The sequence below is a fragment of the Marmota monax genome, unplaced genomic scaffold (assembly GCF_021218885.2).
Source record: "Marmota monax isolate L192 unplaced genomic scaffold, Marmota_monax_Labrador192_F-V1.1 WCK01_AAM20220418_F8-fsc00397, whole genome shotgun sequence".
Lineage (NCBI taxonomy): Eukaryota > Metazoa > Chordata > Mammalia > Rodentia > Sciuridae > Marmota > Marmota monax.
Genome location: NW_026692162.1, coordinates 354,212 through 378,220, shown reverse-complemented (window position 1 = coordinate 378,220; position 24,009 = coordinate 354,212). Strand labels below are relative to the sequence as shown.

The 24,009-nt window shown below is 44.7% G+C and overlaps 1 protein-coding gene across 6 annotated transcripts in view; it reads right to left on the bottom strand.

Annotated features, from left to right (window-relative positions):
- Epn2 (epsin 2) overlaps positions 1-24,009 on the bottom strand; it is a 96,393-nt gene that overhangs the window by 22,130 nt on the left and 50,254 nt on the right. For 5 of the 6 annotated variants that reach the window (XM_058572179.1, XM_046420689.2, XM_046420681.2 and 2 more), the window contains 3 exons: positions 23,356-23,526; positions 2,043-2,155; positions 205-297 (listed from right to left, as the gene is read on the bottom strand). In XM_058572179.1, the coding sequence (XP_058428162.1) occupies positions 205-297; positions 2,043-2,155; positions 23,356-23,526 (377 nt within the window). The remainder of the gene's footprint in view (positions 1-204; positions 298-2,042; positions 2,156-23,355; positions 23,527-24,009) is intronic. The other variant, XM_046420696.2, reaches the window with a different exon arrangement.

Genomic DNA, 24,009 nt, shown 5'->3' with positions numbered 1-24,009 from the left:
GTACTCAGGCACTGGGACACTAAATGTCTTCTCTTAATTTGGGTATTTTCAGTATCTCTTACTTTGCTCTTGCCTGCCACAGACATGCAGGTTATTTGTGGAATCTGGAGAACCCACTGTGCGTCCCACTCACCTGCAGGGTTCAGGGATATTTAGGGCAACAACTTGCACATCTCAAATATTTATCTCCCAGCAAGCTTTTACCTCTTTTTTTTTTGGAACTTTGACTGTGTCTCTTCGGCTTTCTTCTAGGGCCATCTGTAATCTGAGGTCATCACCCCGTCTGAGGCGTTCTTCCTGTAGAGGGACAATGAGACCTTGAAGTTGATGGTAATGATAATAACATCACAAGAGAGAACAAAGCCACCCTGGCCAGCAACAGGAAATGCATACTGTAGTCTGTGTCATTTCAAAGGACTATGTAAAATCAACCGGTAAAACATAATTACTTTCCAATCCCAAGTGTTTGTACTTAGCAGGCTCTTCCATTACTGTACCAGTGTGACTTCAACCTCCTTGAGGTCCCATCAAACTGGGGAAAAAGAAGGCTTAATCTAAAATATTTTTTCTCAAAATGAAAACGGCTTTATAATTCTTAATACTTACAGAAGCAGTAGGTCTTCTTATAAGCCATACATCTGACTACCCAGGAATGAGTCAGAAAGAGAATGAAAATCATACATCATTCCATTTCCCACTGCAGATGCTCCCAGAAAATTAGTGCATAATTCTGTGACTAATTTTAACAGAAATGATTCACTATATTTATTTAAGGAAAAGTCATTACATGCATAAGACAGGGTTGCCCTAGCTTTATTTGTTTGTTTTCAGTATTGGAGATTGAACCCAGGGATATTTTGCCACTAAGCTACATTTCCAGTCCTTTTTAATAGTTAATGAGACTGGTCTCACTTGCTATTCTCCTGCTTCAGCCTCCTGAGTTGCTGGGATTATAGGCATACACCACTACATCCAGCTTGCCTTTGCTTTTATATATTATAATCATTAATTCTATCATATTCCCTATATTTTACTTGTTAAAATAGTAACTAAAAATGGATCCAACTATCTGCCCATCCCTGTGCTTCTCAGTGAGCACTTCTGAGCACCTTTCTTCCAGGGTGTGGGCTAGAGAGCCACGTGCCTCTACATGGATAGACCACTGTGAGGACACAGGCCATGAATGAAAAGGTCTATTGTTGTTGAGCTTGAGGATATTTCAGTTACAGACACACAAAAAAGGCCAGACAACCATCCCAACATTTTCTCTGAAAGCCAGCTTCTAAATGAGAGGTATCCCTGAGCTACCCAGGCTCTATCTACACTTTTTTGAAAACTGCAACCAAAGTGATAACTTCTAATGTTACTTTAACTGCTTCTTCCCCTTTTCCCCCATCTTAAAGTAATGCATGCTTATTAAAGAAAAAGGGGTACTGGGGGAAAAAAAAAATCCTAAAACTACAACATGGGACTGGAAGTATGCCTCAGAGGTAGACCGTTTGCCTAACATATGAAAGGATTTGGGTTCCATCCCCAATACCACCAAACAACAACAATAAATAAATAATACATATTTCTGTCATTGAAAATATGAGCACTTTCATTTCCAGGAAAACTTACTTCTAGCCTTCCCCCCACCCCGCCGGGCACCTGCCATTTGCCTAACTGCCTCCACAGGGGCTAGGCCTTCCTTTCTCTACAGCCTGCATCTCCGCGCCTGACCTGCACGACCCTGGAGGCTATGTTCACTCAAGGGACCCTGGACACTGACTGTGTCTGCATATGTGAGTTTGGGAAGCACTTTTTCTTATTTTCTCCTTTGGCAATGTCATTCCTGAAAACCTTTCCTAAATGTAACTTTGCACAGGCCTCTTTCTGCACTGGGGTCAGTGGATAACAGGAACACACTTGTAGCCATATGAAGTAAACTCACCAAGCACATCAGAAAGTCTTGAAGAAGGACTCCCTGGGAACCACCAGGAGTCCATGCCCCATCCCCTGTCCAGAAATCACTGCAGTGAAGGCACACCTGGGGCACTAACCTGCTCAGCCACTTCTCTGCTCATGGCAAGTGCCAGCTGCAGCTGCAGCTCCTCTTCTCCACTCGTCTGTGGTCGAGCCTGCTCCAGCTCAGAAGACACCCGGGGGGAGGTGGCTGTGGAAGAAGGCAGAGTTACCACAAGCAAAGACAGGGCTGTCCCTCTCAAGCCTAGCAGTCCCCTATTCAGAGCACATCCCATTCTCAAACCTTCATGGTTTGGCAAGAGCCCAATGATACAGGAGGAGGATAGAAATGGACTACAGATATTCCAAGGTTAAAATCAAGTGATCATCATCAAAACTGGCATCACAACTACTCAAGCCACACAGCACCCATGGAGAGAAGAGGCTCTGGGCTGTAAGCCCCAGCTGGCAGTCAGGTCTCAGGAAAATCAGAACTTCGGTCTTCACTGCTCCAAAGAGAGGGACTAACTCAAACAGAGACCACGATAGTATTCTGGAAGTGCTGACCTTAAAAATCTCCTGCAGTCAGGAACTGGGCACTGGGCACTAAGGCTCCCTTCGAGTTGTAACAAGGTTTGAGAGCTGTACTTCCCATCTTATAGTCTTAAGGACTGGTGAAAATACAGCCCACCTATTTCTGTGGTGACCCTGAACATTTTTGTTTTGAAACACTGTACACAGACTAGAAATGAACACAGGTGCAGGCATTTTTGTGGAAGGTACTCAGCTAGTTTGAACACTTATAAGCAGCTCTGGAAAGACAGTTTTTACTAAAGGGATGAGATGTGAATTTCTAGCAGATATAACAAACCCCCAATGAAGGAGTCTTTACAATCACAAGACCCAGGCAGGGACTCCCTGGGAACATGCCCGCACTCCACAGGATGCTTGTGGATCAGGGAATGTAGATGCCTCCAGGAACTGATGTAGAGCTTAGGGAACATGAGTCTAAGTGTTCCATCCTCTGCTCCATCCCAGCTCTTCTAAAGTTCTCAGAGCAAGGCCTGAGACAATGTGGGACTGGAAGTGTGATGGAGCTACTGGCTCAGCAGGTTCCTGGCTCTGGCCTCCCCTGGATTCTGTGTAGCTCAGTGTACCCACCTCCACCTCCTACTCCTGGGTTTGCAGATTTAGCCTCCCTCCAGGATATATCAGCCCTCAGGCTGGGCAAACTCTCTCCATCCCTCAGTGCACTTACCCCAGACTGGCAAATACCTACCTGCTGAATGATAGGCGGATGGACAAAGAATTCAATTTCATGGCTTAGGGGTAGTTAGTTGAAAATGTTGTAATTGTGTATTAGTTTACTTCCCTCTTTCATAATATGCATACCAGCAAACCTAACCATCAGGATTTGCTAACCTAAATATTGCTTCTACATTTCCATTCTAAACGTGCTTCCTAGGATCTGCTTTCTTTGGGGGAAAGTAAAGGGTCAGGAATGACTCATGACAAAGACAGTTTCTAGATGGCCAGGCCCTGGCTATAGTGAATGAAACAGGAGAAGAGGCCTAAATGCAGTTTGGGCCACAGAGTTAATCCACAGAATGACCAGGCCAGGTAGCCAGAGAATGCCTCAGGCAGAGGGCTGGGGTGGGATGGGAGACTGTAAACTTTTCTCTACTGTAATATTGCTAAGCAATTTTACTTTGTTGTGAATTTTTTAAAAACATACATCAATAAGATTTAACATGGAATAATACTGGGCATGAAGCATGGTGTATTTGTTGTGATTTATTGTCATCCCCTGGACCCCCCAAAAAAATGTCAGCAAGCAATTACCTCATGTCTCCACTAATCAGTACCAACAAGCAAATAAATAAATAAATAAATAAATAAATAGGCAAAAAAGCAAGAAGGGGCAGTTTAAAAAAAAAAAAAGTTATTTCTCTAAATAAAATAAAGTCAAACCCCATCCTAGTACATTACTTCAATTATATTTTCCACTGTTCTTCTTTAGAAAACAGCTAGATAGTTCTGGAAAGTCCTTTGAATACATCTAAATAATTAGATTTCTTAACAATACACTGAAACAGTTTGGGTTCATTTTGTTTCCAAAGTCGCAATGCCAGCTCAGGTATTGGCTTTCCTATGTTCAAGAAACAAAGATGCTGCCACCTTGACTGAAGGGAAAAGGCAGCCAGATGTGCTGGGGATACTTCTGGGGGGACTCCCATCCACTAAGCTCTGTTCATGTCCTTCATACCCAGCAGCTTCTTGGCGGCCTCTCTGATGATAAAGAATCTAAAGTGTGATTCACAAAACCCTAGATTTATATAAGACACAGCATCTGACATGTCCCATTTTTGAACAAATGAAGATCATGAGTGAATAAAGGAGAATGCCCCTTACCAACCTACAACCCAGAAAGAGTACTGTGGAAAATTAGCATCACCCTGGCAGGAAAAGCTGCTCCTTGCCCACATGGTCAGAGTCAGCTTGTGGTTCTGAGCAAGACCTGGTCCAGCAAGGAGGCCTCCCTTGCCCCTGAGCTGTGAAGCACACCTGCAAGGCCAGATTCAAATGCAAATGTCTAAGCTGGTTTCTACCATCACCACCACTGGAGCAGTGAGCATAATGCAAAGCCGGCAAATTCGGAAATAGTTCACCACATCAATGTGGAGAATCAAGACAAAGGGTATTCCCCCTCCACACTGTGGTTTTTATAAACGGATGCAGAGCTCTCAGCTCCACAGGTGGCAGAATTCACAGCCACCAAACCCTAAATATCAGCTGCACACAGCGGGTCTCCAGCAGAGATGCCACTGCCTTAGTGACAGCATCTCAGTCCACAAAGAGCCTCTTGTGCCTGGGCACATGACAGGGAACACAGATGTCATTGTGAAACAGGCCTGAATGGACCCTTCTGACCACCTGAGCCTGGCCCTGCTATGAGGATCTGAAGGCTCACAACTCACAGGGACCCAAGGAAAGAGCAAGAGCCACTCTCTATATGCTGACTGCTTCCTCCCCATCACTCTTTGGAGGGAAGAACAGGAATTGTTAGTTTATGTTAATCATACCACCAAATGCATCATGGACCTTCTCCCATCTAAGACAGGCTTCTGTATTACCAGCTCCACCTGGAATAGCTTCAATGTGGCCAAGAATTGTAACCACGGGTGGGACCACTTTTATTTTTTTCCAGTCTGTTACAGAATATTTTCCTCAAAATTCAGTCTGGTAAGGAAGATACAAGAAACGCCCTGTTCAGATGGGCCAGGATCTCCCAGATTCAATTCCACCCTGCCTAATCCCAGGATACCCAGGTGGGACCTGGGTGCCTGTACCCTGTGCTGTGGGAAGGTTTTCCTTTCCCTCATGTGCTCCTAAAACTGAAGTCAAGAGATTTCGTACTAAAGATGATTCAGTTGGCTAACTTCAGGTACTTTTGAAAGAAGTGAAGTCAAATTGATTGAAAAAAAAAAAAAACAGGAAATCGCTTCTTATCAGCTATATTTTGCAATTTTCCTAGAAAGTACTGAAGCCACTCACATAATATTAAATAAAGGGAACAGATACTGTGTGTGGGACAGGAGCTGTGAGGTCCCCAGCATGACTCTGTGAGCCTCACACAGACCCCAGGGGAGGCAGAGGAAGGGACCTGACCCTGTGTGTTCTGGGTTTGGTCTGGTGATGGTAGGCACACAGGTGTTTGGGGCAAGACTGCAAGGTTGTCAGGCCTCAAAGACCCAAGAAGATCCATGTGTGTCCAAGTGATGCTGAAATCCCTTCTGCCCCCATGCATGTTAGCTGGGGAAAGACCAGCTAGTAGAAAGAGTACTATCTGGACAAATCTTGTTTCTACCATTGACCAACAGTGGAACCACATCCAAATGGCTGACCTCTCTGAGCTTCTGCTCCTACTTCTGTGAAATAGAGACCAACACTGTTTATGGGAGGGGTTAGGAGTACTCAGGACCCAGCTAGACCTTTCCCCAGGATCTGAAGTTTACCCCAAGCTGGTACCCTCTTCTCCAACCCAGGATCCAGAGCACTGTCAGGCACCCACATATTCCACCTCACACAGCAGAAAACCTGCCTTCCTGGCCTCTATGGGAACAATTTGGGCTCTAGCCTGGCTGGTCTCTGACCTTCTCTTTCTGCGTGGATGGTGTCCCTTAGAGGAAGGGAAGGAGGAGCCCATATTGAACCCAGGACCAGCTTCCTCCATTGGATGAACCAGTCTCCAGTCCAAATTCCTTCCTCATTACTGAACTGCAGGGGAATCCATACTCAGTCTTCCTCAATGTTGTGACATCTTCCTGTGATCCCCATGTTACTCCTAAGTCAGTGATGACTTCAGCCACTGAGGATACTCCCATCCAGCAGCTCTTGCCTGAGCTGAGGCTTCTAAACACAGGGGATCTTCCAGAGCCCTCACTTTGTCTAATCACAGGGAGGAGCGGAAAGGATTGCTTTTAATTAAAAGAGATATGAGAAAATAATGTTACTGCCTACCCCCAGTAACATTAAATTAAAAAAAAAAAAAAAAAGAAAGAAAAAGGAGGAGGAGGAATATAAATACATGGGGAAAAACCAAGGAGGTATAAAATGAGAAGCACCCTAAAGCTGGACCCAGCCAGATCAGTGTCTAGCCGTAGGGCAGATGTAAGTTACAACAAAGGGACAGGCCATGACCGCCTCCTGCCATGTGGCCAACCCAGGACCCCCAGTGGTAGGATGGCTGCCTATCAGGTGATGTCACATCACCACCTAGGGCTGCCCCAGCAAAATGCTGATGTGAGTGGAATTAAGGCTCTATATCTGATTTCCAGATCACAGGAAGTTCAGGGTGAGAATCAAACTAAGCAAGGCAAGAGGCAGCAGACAGAGACTCAGGCCAGGACTAGACCATAAGCCTGTCAGGGCCCTGAAAAAACTAGGATGAGCTGAAGAGGCAGGACAACCGAGAAACTCATACCCCTAGGTGTTCTTGCTTTGGGCAAACCAGTGGCAAGACACTTTAAGGACAACTACGAGATCTAAATTTGGCCTGGGGAGTAGGATATTACCAATTCCTGACTTTTTGAGGTGTGAAGTGATTTTGTGACTCTTCTGGAATAGACACATCCTCAAATTTTATGGGTGGGGAGTGACGATGCCCATAACTTATTTTTTAATACTTCAGCATAAAAGGCAATGAGGGCCGCTCCTCTCACCCTGCACCCACAGCGCTGCCCACAGGAAGCATCTATTCATTTTCCTGTGATTCCAGAACAGCTTTTTACCACATGCTCTGTATGTGGATGGGTGGGGTGCACTTCCATTCCTGACATTCACTCACATAGAAGGAACTGCATCTATTCTTCAGTGGTAGGAGAGCTGCCAATCAGGAGATATCACAACACTGCTTTAGGACTGTTCCAGTGAAGTGCAGAAATGACTATAATCCAGGCCATAGATGTGATTCCCTTGTCTGTGTTCTGCATTTCCTCCTCAGATCTGACCTAGGCTGAGCACTGTCAGAGATAGTACTTATTAGCATGGTAGTTGAGTGGGGATGCTCAGGCCCCAACACCTGGGTTTGGATCTGGGCTCTGCTACTTCTTAACATTTGGTCTAGGAGATTAAATTCTCTGTGCCTCAGTTTTCTCATCTGCAGAATGGAGACAGAGTACCCATCTCCTGGGGTTATTGTGAGGATCAAATAAATTACTATGTGAAAAGCAAGTGACATTCCTACAATGTTCATGGTTCTCTTACTGAACTCTCACTCTATACAGACCAGGGCTGAGGCTTAGGGGCCAGTGACTTGCCCAAAGTTACCCAGCTGGGGAGCAATGGAGTCTGACCCTGAAAGGCTCACTCTTGGGGTTTTTTGTTGTGTTTTGTTTTTGTCTTCTTTGGTAGTTTTAGGAATAGAACCCTGGGCCTCATGCACGCTAAGTACATGCTCTACCACTGAGCAACACCCCCAGCCCTACCCCCTATCAACCCTTTTTACAGATGAAGAAACTAGGGTTCAAAAGGATAAAATGGCTTGCACATAGCTGACCAGTGGCAGAATAAGAACTCAAAGCCAAATTTTAAGACCTGAATCCCACACCTGTTTCCAGCACCCTGAAGGAGATTTAAGGCCCTCAAGTTGGTGCCACTGAGGTATACTACACCATGCCAGACCCTCCTCAAGCCTGAAGAAAGGCCCTGTTCCCATGAGGTTTGTGTTCCAGTAAGGCAAGATCAGAAACAAACAAAAAACAAAGCAAAAGAGAAGCAGCAGCAGCCGGGGAGAAAGTCTAGGAGAAGATTCCGAGACAGAGACCTGGGGGTCAAGGGGTAGGGGTACTTCTGCTCTGACTCTGGTGTAAGCAGAGGGATCCCCAGGGCACATGAGGGAAGAGTCTGGGAGCTTCCACCTTCAGAGGGGCTGTTGGAGGCTCTAAGCAGAGCAGCAATGCCATCTGACTAGTTTTGGGGGCAGTGATGAGAGCCTGGGCCAGAAGTGGCTTTTAAGGAGTTGCAACAGGAAGCTGGATACATTTAATTGAGATTCCCCCAATACCTGCAAATGGTCTGAACAATGGTCGAGCAAGCCCACAAGAGACTGTCCAGAGTCCTGCCTGGTCCAGCTCAGTTCTTGGTCCAGTAGTCTGCTCCATGTGGTGCTACTGTATGGAGCCGACTCAGCACTTAAAGCGCTTGCTTCTGACCATGTTTTGGGGGGCAGAACTGGGTCTCCCACGGAAAATATGTTGAAGTCCTGACTCCCAGTACCTCAGAACATGAACCAATTTGTAAACAGGGTTGTTGCCAGTGTAATTAGTTAAAATGAGGCTACAATGAAGCAGAGTAGATCCTATATTCTGTATGATTGGTATCCTTATAAGAGACACAGAGGTGCAGACAATGAGGGGAGGATGCCACAGGCGATGAAGGCAGAGACAGGAGTGATGCACCAGCCACCACCAGAAGCTAGGAAGGAAAGAAGGGGTGACCCTGCTGATACCTTGATCTTGGACTTCCAGCCTCCAGAACAGTGAGATAATCCATTTCTGTTATATCAGGCTACACTTAAGTGGAATTTTGTCAAAGCAGACCTAAGAAGGCAACCAAAGTCCTTTCCAATATTCATCTCAAGGCGTTCCCACTGTCTCATACTGATATGAGCATCCTTGACATGCAGGGAACAGACTGTCTTGTCCCCTGGCGCCAGAACTATAGCTGCCCATGGGGTTGGGGATGTGGCTCAAGCGGTAGTGCGCTCGCCTGGCATGCGTGCGGCCCAGGTTCGATCCTCAGCACCACATACAAACAAAGATGTTGTGTCCGCTGAAAACTAAAAAATAAATAAATATCAAAAAAAAAAAAAAAAAGAACTATAGCTGCTCACCTCATGGTTACCTTCCCATGCTCCCCAAACACCTGTCACACTATGCTCTTTCCTGCCTTGAGCCCTGTGCCTGCCTGGGCCGCTTCCTTAAGACTATATATTCTCATGATGGTCCCACAATGGGAAAGAGAAGCACATCCTCATCCCTAAAATCCCTAAATGCCACCTCCATTGTTACCTTCTCTGGCTGTGCTACTAAGATGGTCTCTCACCAGACCAGGGCCTCCACAGGGCAGGAGGTCATCAGCTGTAGTCACCACTGGCATAGGCCCGGGTGGGCTTGGAGGGTTGGCTGGCTGGTGCCCATGCAGTGATAGCTCTGTAGTCTTCATTTCCAACTGTGCATTTCACACTGCCCCCAGACACCCACCTTCCCACGTGACTGTCAGCTCTGAGAAGGCAGGGGCTGCACTGACTCGTTCCTGCACAGAGCAGCACCCAACTGTCTATCAGCTGAACTTCAAGTTTAGTTTCTGCTGAAAACTAATAATGGCTGTTACTTTCGCATTACTACCCTGGGATGTTGGCACTGCCACCTCAGTTTATAGACAAGAAAGCTGAAACCCCAGGAGAAAAAAGGCAGATCCCAAACAATGGCCACGTTTAGTCCCCAGTGTGAGGGAGACGGGGGAGGGGAGACCAGAGACAAAAGGCAATCCTAATGTCTGCATGATTCAAAACCCATCCTCAGTCTGAATAAAAAGCAAGTCTGTGCTGTTCTCTCTGAGCTACAGATTAAACTCTCTCCCTTACAGATCACCAGCTTGTTGGGTAGGAAAGGAAGGGCTTGTCCAAAACATCAAGCACTTTTTCTCAGTGCTCATTACCCAAGGGTCTCTATGCTATGGCTTCTGTCCACAGTAAAAGTAACAAAGGCACAGTGTGTACCTCCTTGGGTGGCGCGCTGGGATATGGGCCTCATGGTGGCTGGGAACCAGTGGCAGGGAAAAGAGACCCCTCATGCCTTGCCTTAGGGGCCCAGCTCTCCTGATAGGAGCCAGGGTGGGAAAAGGGTCACTGGGCATATTCAGCACTAAGCAAGAATAGGCACCCAAGCTTATGAACACACATCAGGTGCAGCAAGAACTTCAACAACACAACTTATCTTTTTTTTTTTTTTTAACTACAATCATAATCTTAAAGAAATTAAATGCCTATAGCACTTTCTTAGAGTAATATAGGTTGAGCGTTCCAAATCCAAAACTCTAAAATCCAAAACATTCTGAGCACTGACATTAGGCCCCAAGTGGAAATTTTCACATCTGACCTCATAGGAGACAGACAGGTCCTGGTCAAAAACACAGGTGCACAAAAAATACTGTACAGAATTACCTTTGGGCTATGTATATAAGGTGTCTATGAAATATTTTTATAAATGAGTTTCATGTTTAGAGTTAGGTCTGATGCATTTGGATAAGGGATATTCAACCTGGACTTCAAAACAGGAAATTCATTTTTTAAAATCAGGGTTTTTTTATTTTGATAATAATTTCCATCTATTAAAATGGTAATCATTTTTAAAATTATAGTACTTAGCCAGGCATGGTGACACACACCTGTAATCTCAGTGACACAGGAGGCTGAAGCAGGAGGATCACAAGTTCAAGGTCAGCCTCAGCAACGCAGTGAGACCCTCAGCAACCTTGTGAGACCCTATTTCAAAATAAAAAATAAGAAGAACTGGGGATGTAGCTCAGTGGTGAAGCAATCCTGGGTTCAATTCCCAATACCAAAATTAAGTAATTAATTAAAATTTTAAAAATTATTAAAAATTATAGTATCCACTGTGGGTTCTGGGACAGTCAACAAGCACTCCCATCTGCTACTGGAGACATAATCTACTAAGAAAGCATTTGCAATATTTCAAGAAAGAATTTTGTTTATATACTTCTCCCATTAATTTCACTGATAAGAATTCTACATAAAAGAAATAATTAGAAGAATCCTTAAAGCTAGATGTTGTGGTGCATGTCTATATTCCCAACTACTCAGGAAACAGAGGCAGGAGAATTTCAAGTCCAAGGCCAGCCCAGGCAATTTAGGAAGACTCCATCTCAAAACAAAATAAAAAAGGCTGGGTAGCTCAGTGATAGAGTACTTGCCTAGCATACATGAGGCCTTGGATTTGATCCCCCACTTACACACACACACACACACACACACACACACACACACAGAGACAAGGGTGAGAACAGCTCAGTGGTTGCAGACATTCTGCACCACCTGTCCCAATATCCCACACAGCCCTAGGCTGAATCTGGAGAAGAACCAAAGGCTGACCTGGGCTGGGGCTGAGCTCTGGCAGGTGTCTTCCAGTAGCCCTGGGCACCTGAGTACACTATTGATTGCCTGCCTGTCCTACACTGAGTCCACCCAAGGCAAGATCTGTTACCCGCTGCAAACCCCAAGGTAAGATTTCAATTACCAGCTGCAAGCCCCTCAAAGCTTAGAGCTGGAGCCAAGCATAGTGGAACACACCTGTAATCCCAGTTACTCAGGAGGTTGAGGCAGAAAGACTGCAAGTTTGAGGCCAGCCTGGGCAACATAGTAAGACTGTATCTTGAAATAGAAAGCTGGGGGATGTACCTCAGTGATAGAATACTCCCTGGGTCCAATCCCCAGTTCCACAAAAATGAAACAATAAAATTTTTAAAAAGCTTAGGGGTGGCCCTGAAAAACCCAAATTAATATTTTGGGAAATGTCCTTTAAAAATAACACAAATACTGTCATTTTATCTGTGTAATATACATTTTAGATTTGTTTTTGTAGAACACTCTTCCAAACTGTTGTTCAGATGGGTCAGTACAGCTGATTTTAGGGGTGCAGACCCTGACCTGGCCTTTGGTTCTTCTCCATATTCAGGACCTGCTAGCTGATGGGTATGACAAAACTGCACAGCCTAGTCCGGACATGGAGGCACACACCTGTAATCCCAGCAGCTCAGCAGACTAAGGCAAGAGGATCAAAAGTTCAAGGCCAGTCTCAGAAACTTAGTGAAGCTCTAAGTAACACAGTGAGAACCTGTGTGAAAATAAAATAAAAAGGGCTGGGGATGTGGCTCAGTGATTAATGTCCTTAGGTTCAATCCCCAGTATTTAAAAAAAAAAAAAAAAACCTGCAACCTGGAACCTCCCAAAAGCCCTGGGTTACAGTTCAGGCACCTGGGACCCTATCACTGAAACCTTCTGTCTAGTATGAACATGAGGAGTGACCAACATTTGCACATCAGAGCAAGGACAAGTTAGGAACCTTCACCCAGTGGAATACAGCTGGCATTCTGCATCCACAGGTTCCCCATCAGTGGATTCAACCAAACTTAGATTGGAAATTTCGGAAAAAGAAATTGTACAGACTTTCTTTCTTGTCATAATTCTCTAAACAATAAAGTAAAACAACTATATAAATAACATTTATATCCTATTAGGTGTTATAAGTCATCTGGAGTTGATTTGAAGTACACGGAAGTATGTGCATAGGTTACATGCAAATACTATGCCATTTATATAAGGGACTTAAGCATCTATAGGTTTTGGTGTCCACTGGGGGTGGATAAGCCAACCTTAGCAAAAATGATGTGCTTGTATATACATTGTGTGCAGCTGTAAAATGTTCACAGGGTAATGATGTTGGATTCATTCTACTGTCTTTCCTATCCCCAGACCCCCTCCCCTCCCTTCACTCCTTTCCAAATCCAAAGTAACTCAATTCTTCCCTAGCCACCCCCACTATTGTGAATTAACATCCACATATCAGAGAAAACATTTTTTGGCCTTTGGGTTTTTTGGGGGATGGCTTATTTCACATAACATGATATTGTCAAGCTCCATCCATTTACCAGCAGATGCCATCATTTCATTCTTCTTCAAGGCTGAGTAATATTCCATTGTGTATATATACCACATTTTCTTTATCCATTCATCTATTGAGGGACACCTAGGTTAGTTCCATAGTTCAGCTACTGTAAGTTGACCAGTGTGATTCTACATCACATACAACCAGAAGAATGAGAAGTTATGCTCCATTTATGTATGATGTGTCAAAGTGGATTCTACTGTCATGTATAACTAATTAGAACAAATTTTAAAAATTGCAATAAAGAAATGCAATATCATCAAATTGAACACATAATAGAATATGGGGAAAAAATGTTTACAGGGTTATGTAGGAAACAGAAAAAAAAATGCTTCTGTTACAATGTCATGAGACAAAAAGCAGGGATGCAAAGTTACACTCACAGTGCAACAGCAAGGGTAGAAAAGAACAGGCTCAGGCCTGGCGCAGACACCGTGGCACACACCTGTAATCCCAGCAGCTCACTCGGGAGGCTGAGGCCAGAGGATGGTGAGTTCAAAGCCAACCTTAGCAAAAGTGATGTGTTAAGCAACTCAGTGAGACCCTGTCTTTAAATAAAATACAAAAGCTGGGTGTGGTTGTGCTCTCCTGTAATCCCAGCCTCTCAGGAGGCTGAAGCAGGGGGGATCACGAGTTCAAAGCAAACCTCAGCAAAAAGCAAGGCACTAGGCAACTCAGTAAGACCCTGTCTCTAAATAAAATACAAAAAAGGACTGGGGCTGTTCAGTGGTTAGTGCCCCTGAATTCAATCCCTGGTACAAAAAAAAAAAAAAAAAAAGAATATGCTTAGAAAAAAATACACCAACAAGTAATAGCAGCTGCCTATGTAATAAGATTACAAGGATACTTTGTATTTTTTCCCTGATTTTTCTACACTATCATGAATGCACGTACATTAATTTTATAATGAAAAGTGAGAATTACTTCATGTCCACACCAGGCTTACCAGTTAGAAATGAAGAGGTGGTAACTGGGTGAATACATTTTAAGGGTGCTGGGCTGAGCTCTCATTAGGAGTCAGCAAGAGGGCTGACTCCAATTTGTAATGCCAATCTCCAAGCTGCTGAGAATTGAATATTGTCTGCAGCCTAAAACTTTTTGAAATGGTCCTAAGCTGAAGTGAGAGGCGAGGAAGACTGCTCCAACTAAATATGGCATGACATGGACTCTATCTCTGGAGCTATTTTCCAAAGCCTCAGTGGAACACTGTAGTCACCTGCCACTGTGATGGGCGTGGGAGGTAAGTCTGATTTGAAAGGTGTAGCCAGAGGTGAGGTTCATGCTTTGGAACCATTTAAAAGCTCCTGGGCAGCCAACTTGAGAGCCAGTAGTATAGGGAAAAAAGGAAGGGCAAAATAAAGAACAGTATTTTTATTCCTAAATGATAATAAGTACAAAACGTGCAGGGGTGCTGCACTCAAACTTAAAGCACTTAAAAACCACACAAATATGGCAGTGTACTACTCAACTATGGGAACACCTTCTGAGAGATGTATCCCCATGTTGGCATCACAGAGTGAACTTACACAAACCCGGATGGATGGTACAGCCCTATCCACACCTCAGCTACATGGGCTACTGTTCCTCAGCAACAAACCTGTACAGTATGTTTCTGTACTGAACACTGTAGGCAACTGAAACGCAGCATAAGTATTTGTACACCTAAACATACCTAAGTATAGAAAGGACCTGGCAAAGACACTAGGTGAGGGCAGGGTATACCTCAGTAGCAGGGTGCATGCTTAGCAGGTGCAGGGCACTGGATTCAATCTCCAGCACAAAGTTAAAAAGAAACAAAATATACTAGATGACAGAAATTTTTCAGCTCCATTATAATCTACAGGTCCACTATCATATATGTGGTCTGTCATTAACCAGTATATGTCTGTATAGAAAATGTTTCTGTATTTCTGGAAAAGCTCTTAAATGCATTTTCAAAAGAATAACACTCATGCCTGGGACTTACAGCAACAGAAATAAGCATAGCATATAAAAGGATCACCACAAAAAAAGAAAACAACTAAGATTTATTTGCAGTCATCATTCAGGATGTATTTACTAAGCACCTCTCTGGCTCAGGCACGATGCTGGGATGCTAAAGGTACAGCATGGGCATGCAGGGTCCCACTTCAACAGTCAGCTTGTGCAGGAGACAGAAAACAAAATTAACGAGAGAATTTAAAACAGTGAAAAGCACTCTGAAGACATTAACAGAGGAAAACATGAGAGATTATATTCAAATTTTATTTTATTATATTCAAAATATGACCTACCTATGCATGCAAAAAGAAATCTGTCTTTACAATTTCCCTCCTATTTTTATTCACATAACTGTAAATATTCTCTTAAAATTTACTTCTAGCTGGGGCTGGGGTTGTGGCTCAGTGGTAGAGTGCAAGACTTGCGCTATGAGGCACTGGGTTCGATCCTCGGTACTACATAAAAATAAATAAAGTTATTGTGTCCATCTACATCTAAAAAAAAATTTTTTTTTTTTTTAAATTTACTACTAGCAAAACTGCTACTCTACCAAGTCCATGGCAGTCAGGGGCTGTGTGACCATGTTGTCCACTGGCTAAAAATACTTCCTTATTCCCTACCATACTTATTCAGTTTATTAACAATGGTTTGTTACCTATACTACAAAGAATGCTTAGAAGAAATGTAGATGAATATTATATCAATGATTTCAATTTTCCATGGAACAAGTCAATGTCAATCATATTATTAATAATACCCAATCTGCAATTTTGATGGCCATGTTTTAACTGAAAATAATGCCATCCTCTGACCATTAGAGAGCACCATAAACTCTAGGTCCAGATTAAGAAGCAGTTTAAATTGTACTCCAGCTCTTAAAAAACTATAAAAACAAGAAATAAAAGCATTACATGAGATAGACCACAATCCTGAATTTTTTTTTCTTTTTTTTTAAAGAGAGAGAGAGAGAGAGAGAGAATTTTTTTAATATTTATTTTTTAGTTCTCAGCGGACACAACATCTTTGTTGGTATGTGGTGCTGAGGATCGAACACGGGCCGCACGCACGCGAGGCGAGCGCGCCACCAGTTGAGCCACATCCCCAGCCCACAATCCTGAAATTTTAACAGATATATATTAATCTCCCTATTTTGTAGAATTTTTTAAAATGTAATTAAAGGAAAGGGAACTGGTATTCTCCAAAACCCCAGCTGAAATTCTGGCTTTTATCACTTTAGACTTAGTGGTTATGGAAGTGATTTCATCTGAGTTTCTGCATTAACCACACCTGCTCTCTCTGCCTCCTTAAGGAAGGGTGTGAATGGACTCTTCCTGAGGGAAAAGAGAGGCCCAGGCAAAGGTGATCCAAGGGCCTTCTGGCTCTCAGGAAATGATGACTCAGCAACTCACAACATCACACATTCAAGTCCCACTTAAGGCCCAAGCCCTTGTGGTAAAAATTAGCATTTTGTATCTGATGTATGGATAGATGTATCAATAAAACCATTACCTCAAGGGCATATACATGTTACTGACCAGCATCCTCTGTGATTCCATTTTCCACTTGAAGAGATCAAATCTTTATAGCACAATGATGCCCTGCCCCTGCCTCTACCCCAGGACTACCTGCTCCAGAAGATGCAGGACTCCCAGCACATTTATTCCAACAAAATGAATGTCAAATGAGTCTCAATTCCCACCATATTTCTGGTCCATTCCCAAAGGACCCTGAAGTCTAGGTACCTTTCCCACTGGCAGCTGTCCCTCTTCCTGGCTGGTACCACCTACTGCTTCTCAGTTCCATGTTCCTCTCTACCCTCAGCCCTTACCTTGGAGCTTCTCTATCCACCCTTCCTCTCTCCTCCGATCCCTGGACTGGCCCAGACTCCTTCCAAGATCCACCTCGGGAGCACATCTGAGGGATATGCTGGCTGGGTTTTTCTAACAATGACTATGCTTTTTTTCCCATATCCTCAGGTTTTTCAACAACAGGCCTATATAAGACTTCCTTTCTCATATACCTACTTACTGAGCACTCTTGTATGTGAACAAGCTCCAGCTCTACTCCCAGAGTTTCACCAACAGGTAGATACCAGGATGTCAGAGGACCTGCTGCCCCTGGAGACTTGCCATACACACACACAAAACACTGTACAAGAAGCCTTCAGATTCTCCAAAGGTACTTCCTATGGGGTTTAAGAACAGCTGTTCACCATGGAAGAAACACAATGGCCATGCCACCCTTCCACTCTGAGAGAGATGTGGAAATCCCCTTGGCATTCCTATCAAGCCACCAAAGAGTAAGACACAGACTGCAAGACTCCAGGCTCAGGTCTGGATGCAAGGGCAGCAGATTTGGGGCAACCAGAGGAAAATACCCATCACAGCCGCTATGCATGCTGTCCTGAGGGGCTGCTCAGACCCTGCCCCTCCCACCTGCACAGTAAACACCTGCCCTCCTATACCTCCATCTAGACCCTGAACACTTGTCCAGAAACCACAGAGAATATGTCCTCTTTGGTGTTTGTGGCTAAGAAGTTCAAAGTCAAATTTGGATCCATTTCTAACAACTGTGTATGACTCTAGCTGTTTTATTTTCTCACCTTGTTTCAGGCTGTTAGGACAATAAGGATTTCTTTTTCTTTCTTTCTTTCTTTTTTTTTTTTTTTTTTTGTACCAGGGAACAAATCCAGAGGTGCTTTACCACTGAGCTACATCCTCAGTCCTATCGGTTTGTTTTGGGGGAGGGAGGTGGCTGGAGACTGAACTCAGGGGGCACTCGACCACTGAGCCACATCCCCAGCCCTATTATATATACATTTTTTTTATCTTTTGCCCCACTTTCTTCTGGTATGTATTTAATCCTATGGCACTGAATGTGTTTTATAAGCCAACTCAAATCTTTCTGAAGTGAAGCAGGGCAAATACATTAAATGACCATAATCTCCAGTAATCACTTGGTAAGTACTGCCGGGAGGTGTGAGGGGTGCAGCCTTGGCATGAGGAGCCCGAGGGTCTGAAAGATTCCCTGACATTTCCCTACAACACCAGAAACACGCAGCTGGCTGAATGCACCAGCTAGAGTGCCAAAAGCATCACCCCAGACAGAAGGGGCTGTCACACAATTTCCAGATGACAAGAAGCAGGTGGCAATTCCCACATGGGGCAAAGCCCACCATCATCACTTTGATTGTAGGATGTCAAGCTGTTCTGGTTCACTCTAGGACAATAAGGATTTCTACTTTTTTTTTTTTTTTTTTGGGTACCTGGTACAAATCCAGAGGTGCTTTACCACTGAGCTACATCCTCAGTCCTATTTGTTTGTTGTTTTTGGGAAGGGGGGTGGCTGGAGACTGAACTCAGGGGACACTCGACCACTGAGCCACATCCCCAGCCCTATTTTATATATATATATAAATTTTTTTTTTTAATCTACAGACAGAGTCTCACTGAGTTGCTTAGTGCCTCCAAGTTGCTGAGGCTGGCTTTGAACTTGAGATCCTCTTGCCTCAGGCTCCCAAGCCTCTGGGATTACAGGCATGTGCCACCATGACCAGCTAGTCCTTTTTATTTTGCTTCTTGCTAAGTTGCTTAAGGCCTTTCCAAGTTGCTGAGGTCTCCAATTTGTGCCCATAACTCAGCCTCTGGAGTCACTGAGATTATAAGCAAGTACCACCACACCTGGCCTTTATCTTTTCTTTACCCTTTTAAAGAACAGGAATGCTGGAGGTTAAAACTCCCACCAAAAACTCCAAAGCATTAGGCTGGTTCCTGATGCATCCGGACAACTGTGGCTCTTGGCTCCAGAGAATGACTCAGGGAGCCCAGCCAAAGGGGGATGCAATTATCAAGCTGGGCTCTGCTTCATTCTACCAGTTTTTAGCAGAAGCCAAGACAGGCAGGAGGAGGAAGCGATCTCTGACTTGACAGCATTCTTAATCAGAAATAGCAGAGATCTTTTTTCTCCCCAAGCCTTCATCTTGACTCACAGGAAAGATTCCTCCATTCAGCTCTACCGTCTTTGAGGTAGGTTCCTACTACCACAAGAACTTCCACAACTTCTTCATGGCCTGCTGAGTGCTATGGCCAGTCCTACAGAACATGAGAGGGTAGCCAGAACCATGGGTGGGGAACAGGTGTATTGTTCACAGCCAGGCTCCAGTTCAAGCCAGATGCCATCTCTGTGATCTTGGACAAATCCCTTCAACTCTCTAGGCCTGAGTAGCCTCCTCTGCACACATCCTGAAAAACCAACTGCATACCAGAATCATGTGTGAGGGGCAGCCAACATAGGCAAGCTGAGGCCAGTGTACCCTAAGCCTTCAAGTAAACATGAGTGCCAGAAGTGGCCAAAGAGCTAAAGACCAGAAACACCATTCAAGTACCAATAACTCCCTACCTGCATCTCCATCCCAGAATTTTCTACCAAACCCTAAGCCTCCTGCCATCTCCTCTTGCATCTTAAGAAGATACTTCAAGGGACTGGGGTGGTGACTCAGTGGTAAAGTGCTTGCCTAGCACGTGTGAGGCACTGGTTCAATCCTCAGCACCATATAAAATATAAATAAATACAATAAAGGTATTGTGCCCATCTACAACTAAAATAAATTCTTAAAAAAAGAAGAAGAAGAAGAAGACACTTCAGCATATTTCTCCCTATGCCAGCCCCCCTCCCCCACAAAAAAAACTGCCACAACCACAGCCATCTTTACTCCCAGACACTCTGTCCAAGGGTCTCAGAGCTGCCCCCAGCAAGTCCTCTTGGATATTCTTTATAACATACCCAAGGCCTGAACACTTCCCAGACTTCTGCCATCCACTGGACTATAGGCACCATCATCTCCCACATGGATGAGGCCAGTGACCTCCTTACCAATCTCCTACAGTTGCCCTGCCACACACCCCGCTAGAGGGACACTCCTAAACCTTGTCACTCAATTCAGACCAAGCCTCCCTGAGTTTCAAAGCCCTCCCCTGGCTCCTGATGTAGTAGACTCTTAAAGGCCCCATATCAGTCCACCAAGCTGGACTATGTGGTCTGTGACAAGGAAAGTACAGTGAAAGTATTTAGCAATTTTATAGCCACTTGACATTGCTACAATATACAAACAATAACACACACACAAAAAAAAATCCTAAGCTGAAATGGACTGAGAATTTACGGAATGTTTCCTACCAATGTAATCACTTGGTAAGCACTGCAGTGGTAGTTAGAGAGGCCCCACCCTACTACACTCCCTGCAGGCCTGAGGGCCAGGGTCTATCCTGACCCAATCCACCACCAATCCACCACTCTCCCTTACTCAGCTTGTCTCCATGGCTACTTTCCTGTTCTTCAAATACCCTGAGTACACTTCTGCCTCAAGGCTTTTGCACTGCTGCCCCCCCTTCCCCAATGTTCTTCCACAAAGCTAACTCCTCCTCCTTCGATGCTTGTGCATACTGCAAACTATCTTCCCTGCTCCCCATAAAAACTTTAAAACATTCCCAGAGTTTTTTTATTGCTGTTTTTTGTTTGTTTGGGGGGGGGGGTGTGTGTGTTTGTTTGCTTTTGCTATTTTCCAAGCATGCATCATCATGTAATAGGCTATTTAATTTATTTATGTTGTGTTTTCTTTTCCATTACCATGTAAGTGCCATTAGGGGCTAGGGGCTCTGCTCTGTGCTTGGCACATGGTGCCTGGCAGAATGGAAATGCAATAAACATTGCAATGAAAGAATGTTGGGGCCAGAGTGTAGGGTTGGCCAGCAGAAAGACAGAACACAAAGCCTTGTGTTCAAGTAAACCTGAGGTCTGAGGTGCTTCTGTGGGAAGACAAGGACCTGCACAGACTTGGGGAGTTGAATAGGCAGAGCTGAAGGACAGTGACCGCAGTTTACCAGGGAAGGCTTTGTCTGCCACAGCAAAAGCTTAGAGATGATCCTGCAGGGAACCCAGCATGTAAAGGGGCATCTGGCCCCAGGGCCAGAGTAGTATTTATTTATTTGCTTGCTTGTTTGCTTATTTTTGGTACTGGGGACTGAACTTAGAGCATTTTACACTGAGTTTCATCCCCAGTCCTTTTTTTCTTTTTCCTTTTTTGAGACAGGGTCTCATTAAGTTGCTGAGATTGGCCTCAAACTTTCAATCCTCTTGTCTCAGTCTCCCAAGCTCCTGGCTTTATAGGCATGCACAACCACACAACCTCAGAGTATCATTTATAAAAATGAGGGATGGATTGGGGGGAAGGGGGGCAAGGAAACCACTTAGAAGGCTACACTGGACTGAGGCCAAGGAATGAGATTGAGGGACAGAATTTGAGAGATTTCCAAGGTCAGATCTACAGATGTGTGAGGGCAGTGAAGGACAGGGAGGATGAAATGAGATCTGGCTAAAGAAAGCTGTCCTCAAACACCACCACATCACCGTCCATTAGGGTAACAATCCAAGGCTTGAGAGGCCTTCCAGCTGTGGCTGTAGTACAAGGTGGGCTTCTCAGCAATCTGCCTCCTCTGCTCCTATACCCCTCACAAATCCAGAGTCAAATCCCCTGTTTTTCATAAGACCTTTTTCTGAATAGTTTGTATTACTCTGACTTCTCCACTTCTCAAGTGGATGTGCTCCAAGGAAATTCATAAGTACACATATCTTAAGCACCTACCTTACTCTCAACACTTTAGGAGGCTCCAAAAGAGAACAGAAAAGAAACATGGGACAAGGCCCCATCCCCCACCCGTGACAAGGTAGGTGACAGATGTGGACAGAACCAAACAGTTAAGGATGGACTGCAATTCCACATAACACTTTTTACCCAAAATTCATCTGGTGCATGAAAAAGAAAAACATGCTCATTTTTATCTTTAATTCATACCAGAGATGAAGAAGAGGAGACGTCCCATGGGCTATATACCTTGAGCAACTCACCAAATTTGGGGGGTGACTATCCAAACACAGAGAACCACACAGGAGACTGGAGGTACCCAGAAGAGGAGACAGCAGGCCTGATCTTAGTATGCAAATGTCCCAAGAAAGCCAGCTGACCAAAGGGAAAGCCAGAGGGCAGCTGAACCAAAAACTAATCATCAGGGCTCAAAACAGACCTTATTGATTATTGAATGGGTAGAACATAGAAAATCAGAGGAGCTCCATGGAGTTCTGCGGGAATCTGCCAGAACAGTCCCTTAATCAATAAGGAAGAAATGGACCTATAACCCATGGGCCTTTGAGTAACTCTTCCAAACAAGCTTTGATCCTGACATTCTTGATGGTACAAACCTAGTCCTCCTTACATTGTCTAACATCATTTTAAGAGAAGCCAAAATCATGGCAAAGCCAAACTCCTATATAAACTGTTAGGGGAAGCCAGGGGCATGAAGGAAAACATTCCAGAATTAAATACAGTGATCACACAATCCAAGTCAAACAAGCTATTGCATTAATGAGGCATGAAGGAACAGTAACTATCTCCAGGGCTAAATAAAGCATGGCCACCTTATCAGGGAAGGTGCATAAAGGCTTGCTATCAGTACCCTCTACTAAGTAGAAGAGATTTTTTTTTTTTCCAAGTGGGAACCCCCGTCGGGAGTAAAGAGAGCTCAGACAGAGCATTTTCTTGTGGATGACAATGCAAATCTCTTTCCAGTTTAACCCACAACAGGGTGAGCTCTGACCAGGATACATTATTAATCAATCAAAAGAGAAGCCCCATTTTTAGTTACCCATTGAATTCAGTATCTTCAAATACCTTGACCTAGAATTGACAGTACAGCTAACTCTCTGTTTACCATGATAATGGGGATTTCAGGAATGACAGCAGTTCACTGGGAAGCAAGAACAAGCCCACTGGATGCTTAGCAAGGCATCTTTTAGCACATTAAAGATGCTTCCAATACCATCAAGTGAGGATCTGGTATTTCTCAGCACTGTGAGGTTTAAATCATACATTTCCACATCAATAAACCAAGTGGTTTGATCCACCACTACTAGTGGCCATCCAGTTTGTCAGAGTGTGGGGTGCAGGGAGAACAGGAGCCATCACCCCATGCCTACCCCTCCTAAGTGAGTGACATGTGAGCAGATGAGGTGAAGCATGAGCTCCTGAGGAGACAGGCAGGACAGGAGTCAAGAGAGAGTTGGCTGTACTGGATCAACAAGCACCCCCCCCCCCGGCATTTCTAGGAAGGAGAAAAGCAAACCGCCGTCCCACCTCGGGCTGCGCGGTCACAAGTGAGGCAGGGCTGGGACCAGTCGCCATTTGGGCGGGAGGCCAGCCCCAGGTGCGGCAGGAAAGGGTGGCGCTGGCTCAGTGGCTGCAGCTCCTCACTCTGACCCAGCGGGGCCGCTGTGCGGTGCTGGGGGCACAGCGAGGCCTCAGGCGCTGTTGGGCAGGGACACACACACATACACACAGAGAGAGACACACCATTAGAGGATGCGCAGCAGCCCTGCAGGGGGTGTAAGACAAGACCATCCAGGGTCCCAATCACCACACGGTGGTCCCCTCTGCTCAGAAGCTGTGAAGAGCCCACTGACCACATTCTAACCCTACATATGCAGCTGAAGCTCAAGGTTTGAGGAAACAGGAAAAATTTAGACCTGGAACATTATTTAGTTTGGTAGGGCCTGTGGTTGGAGACCCAGGGTTTAGTTTAAGGAGAGGCCCAATCAAATGACCAGGCTCCTATGCTGCCATCTCACCCCTGCCCGTGGAATGTTCCACAAACTGTTCATTAAACGTGACACTGTTTCAGCTCTGCTTTGTATCCTTTGGCTTCTTAAGAATACTGGCTGTGAGAGGCACAGAAAAGAAGAGGGCCATTGCCCCTCGGTCATGCATCTCAACCACAACCTCTTTTGACAG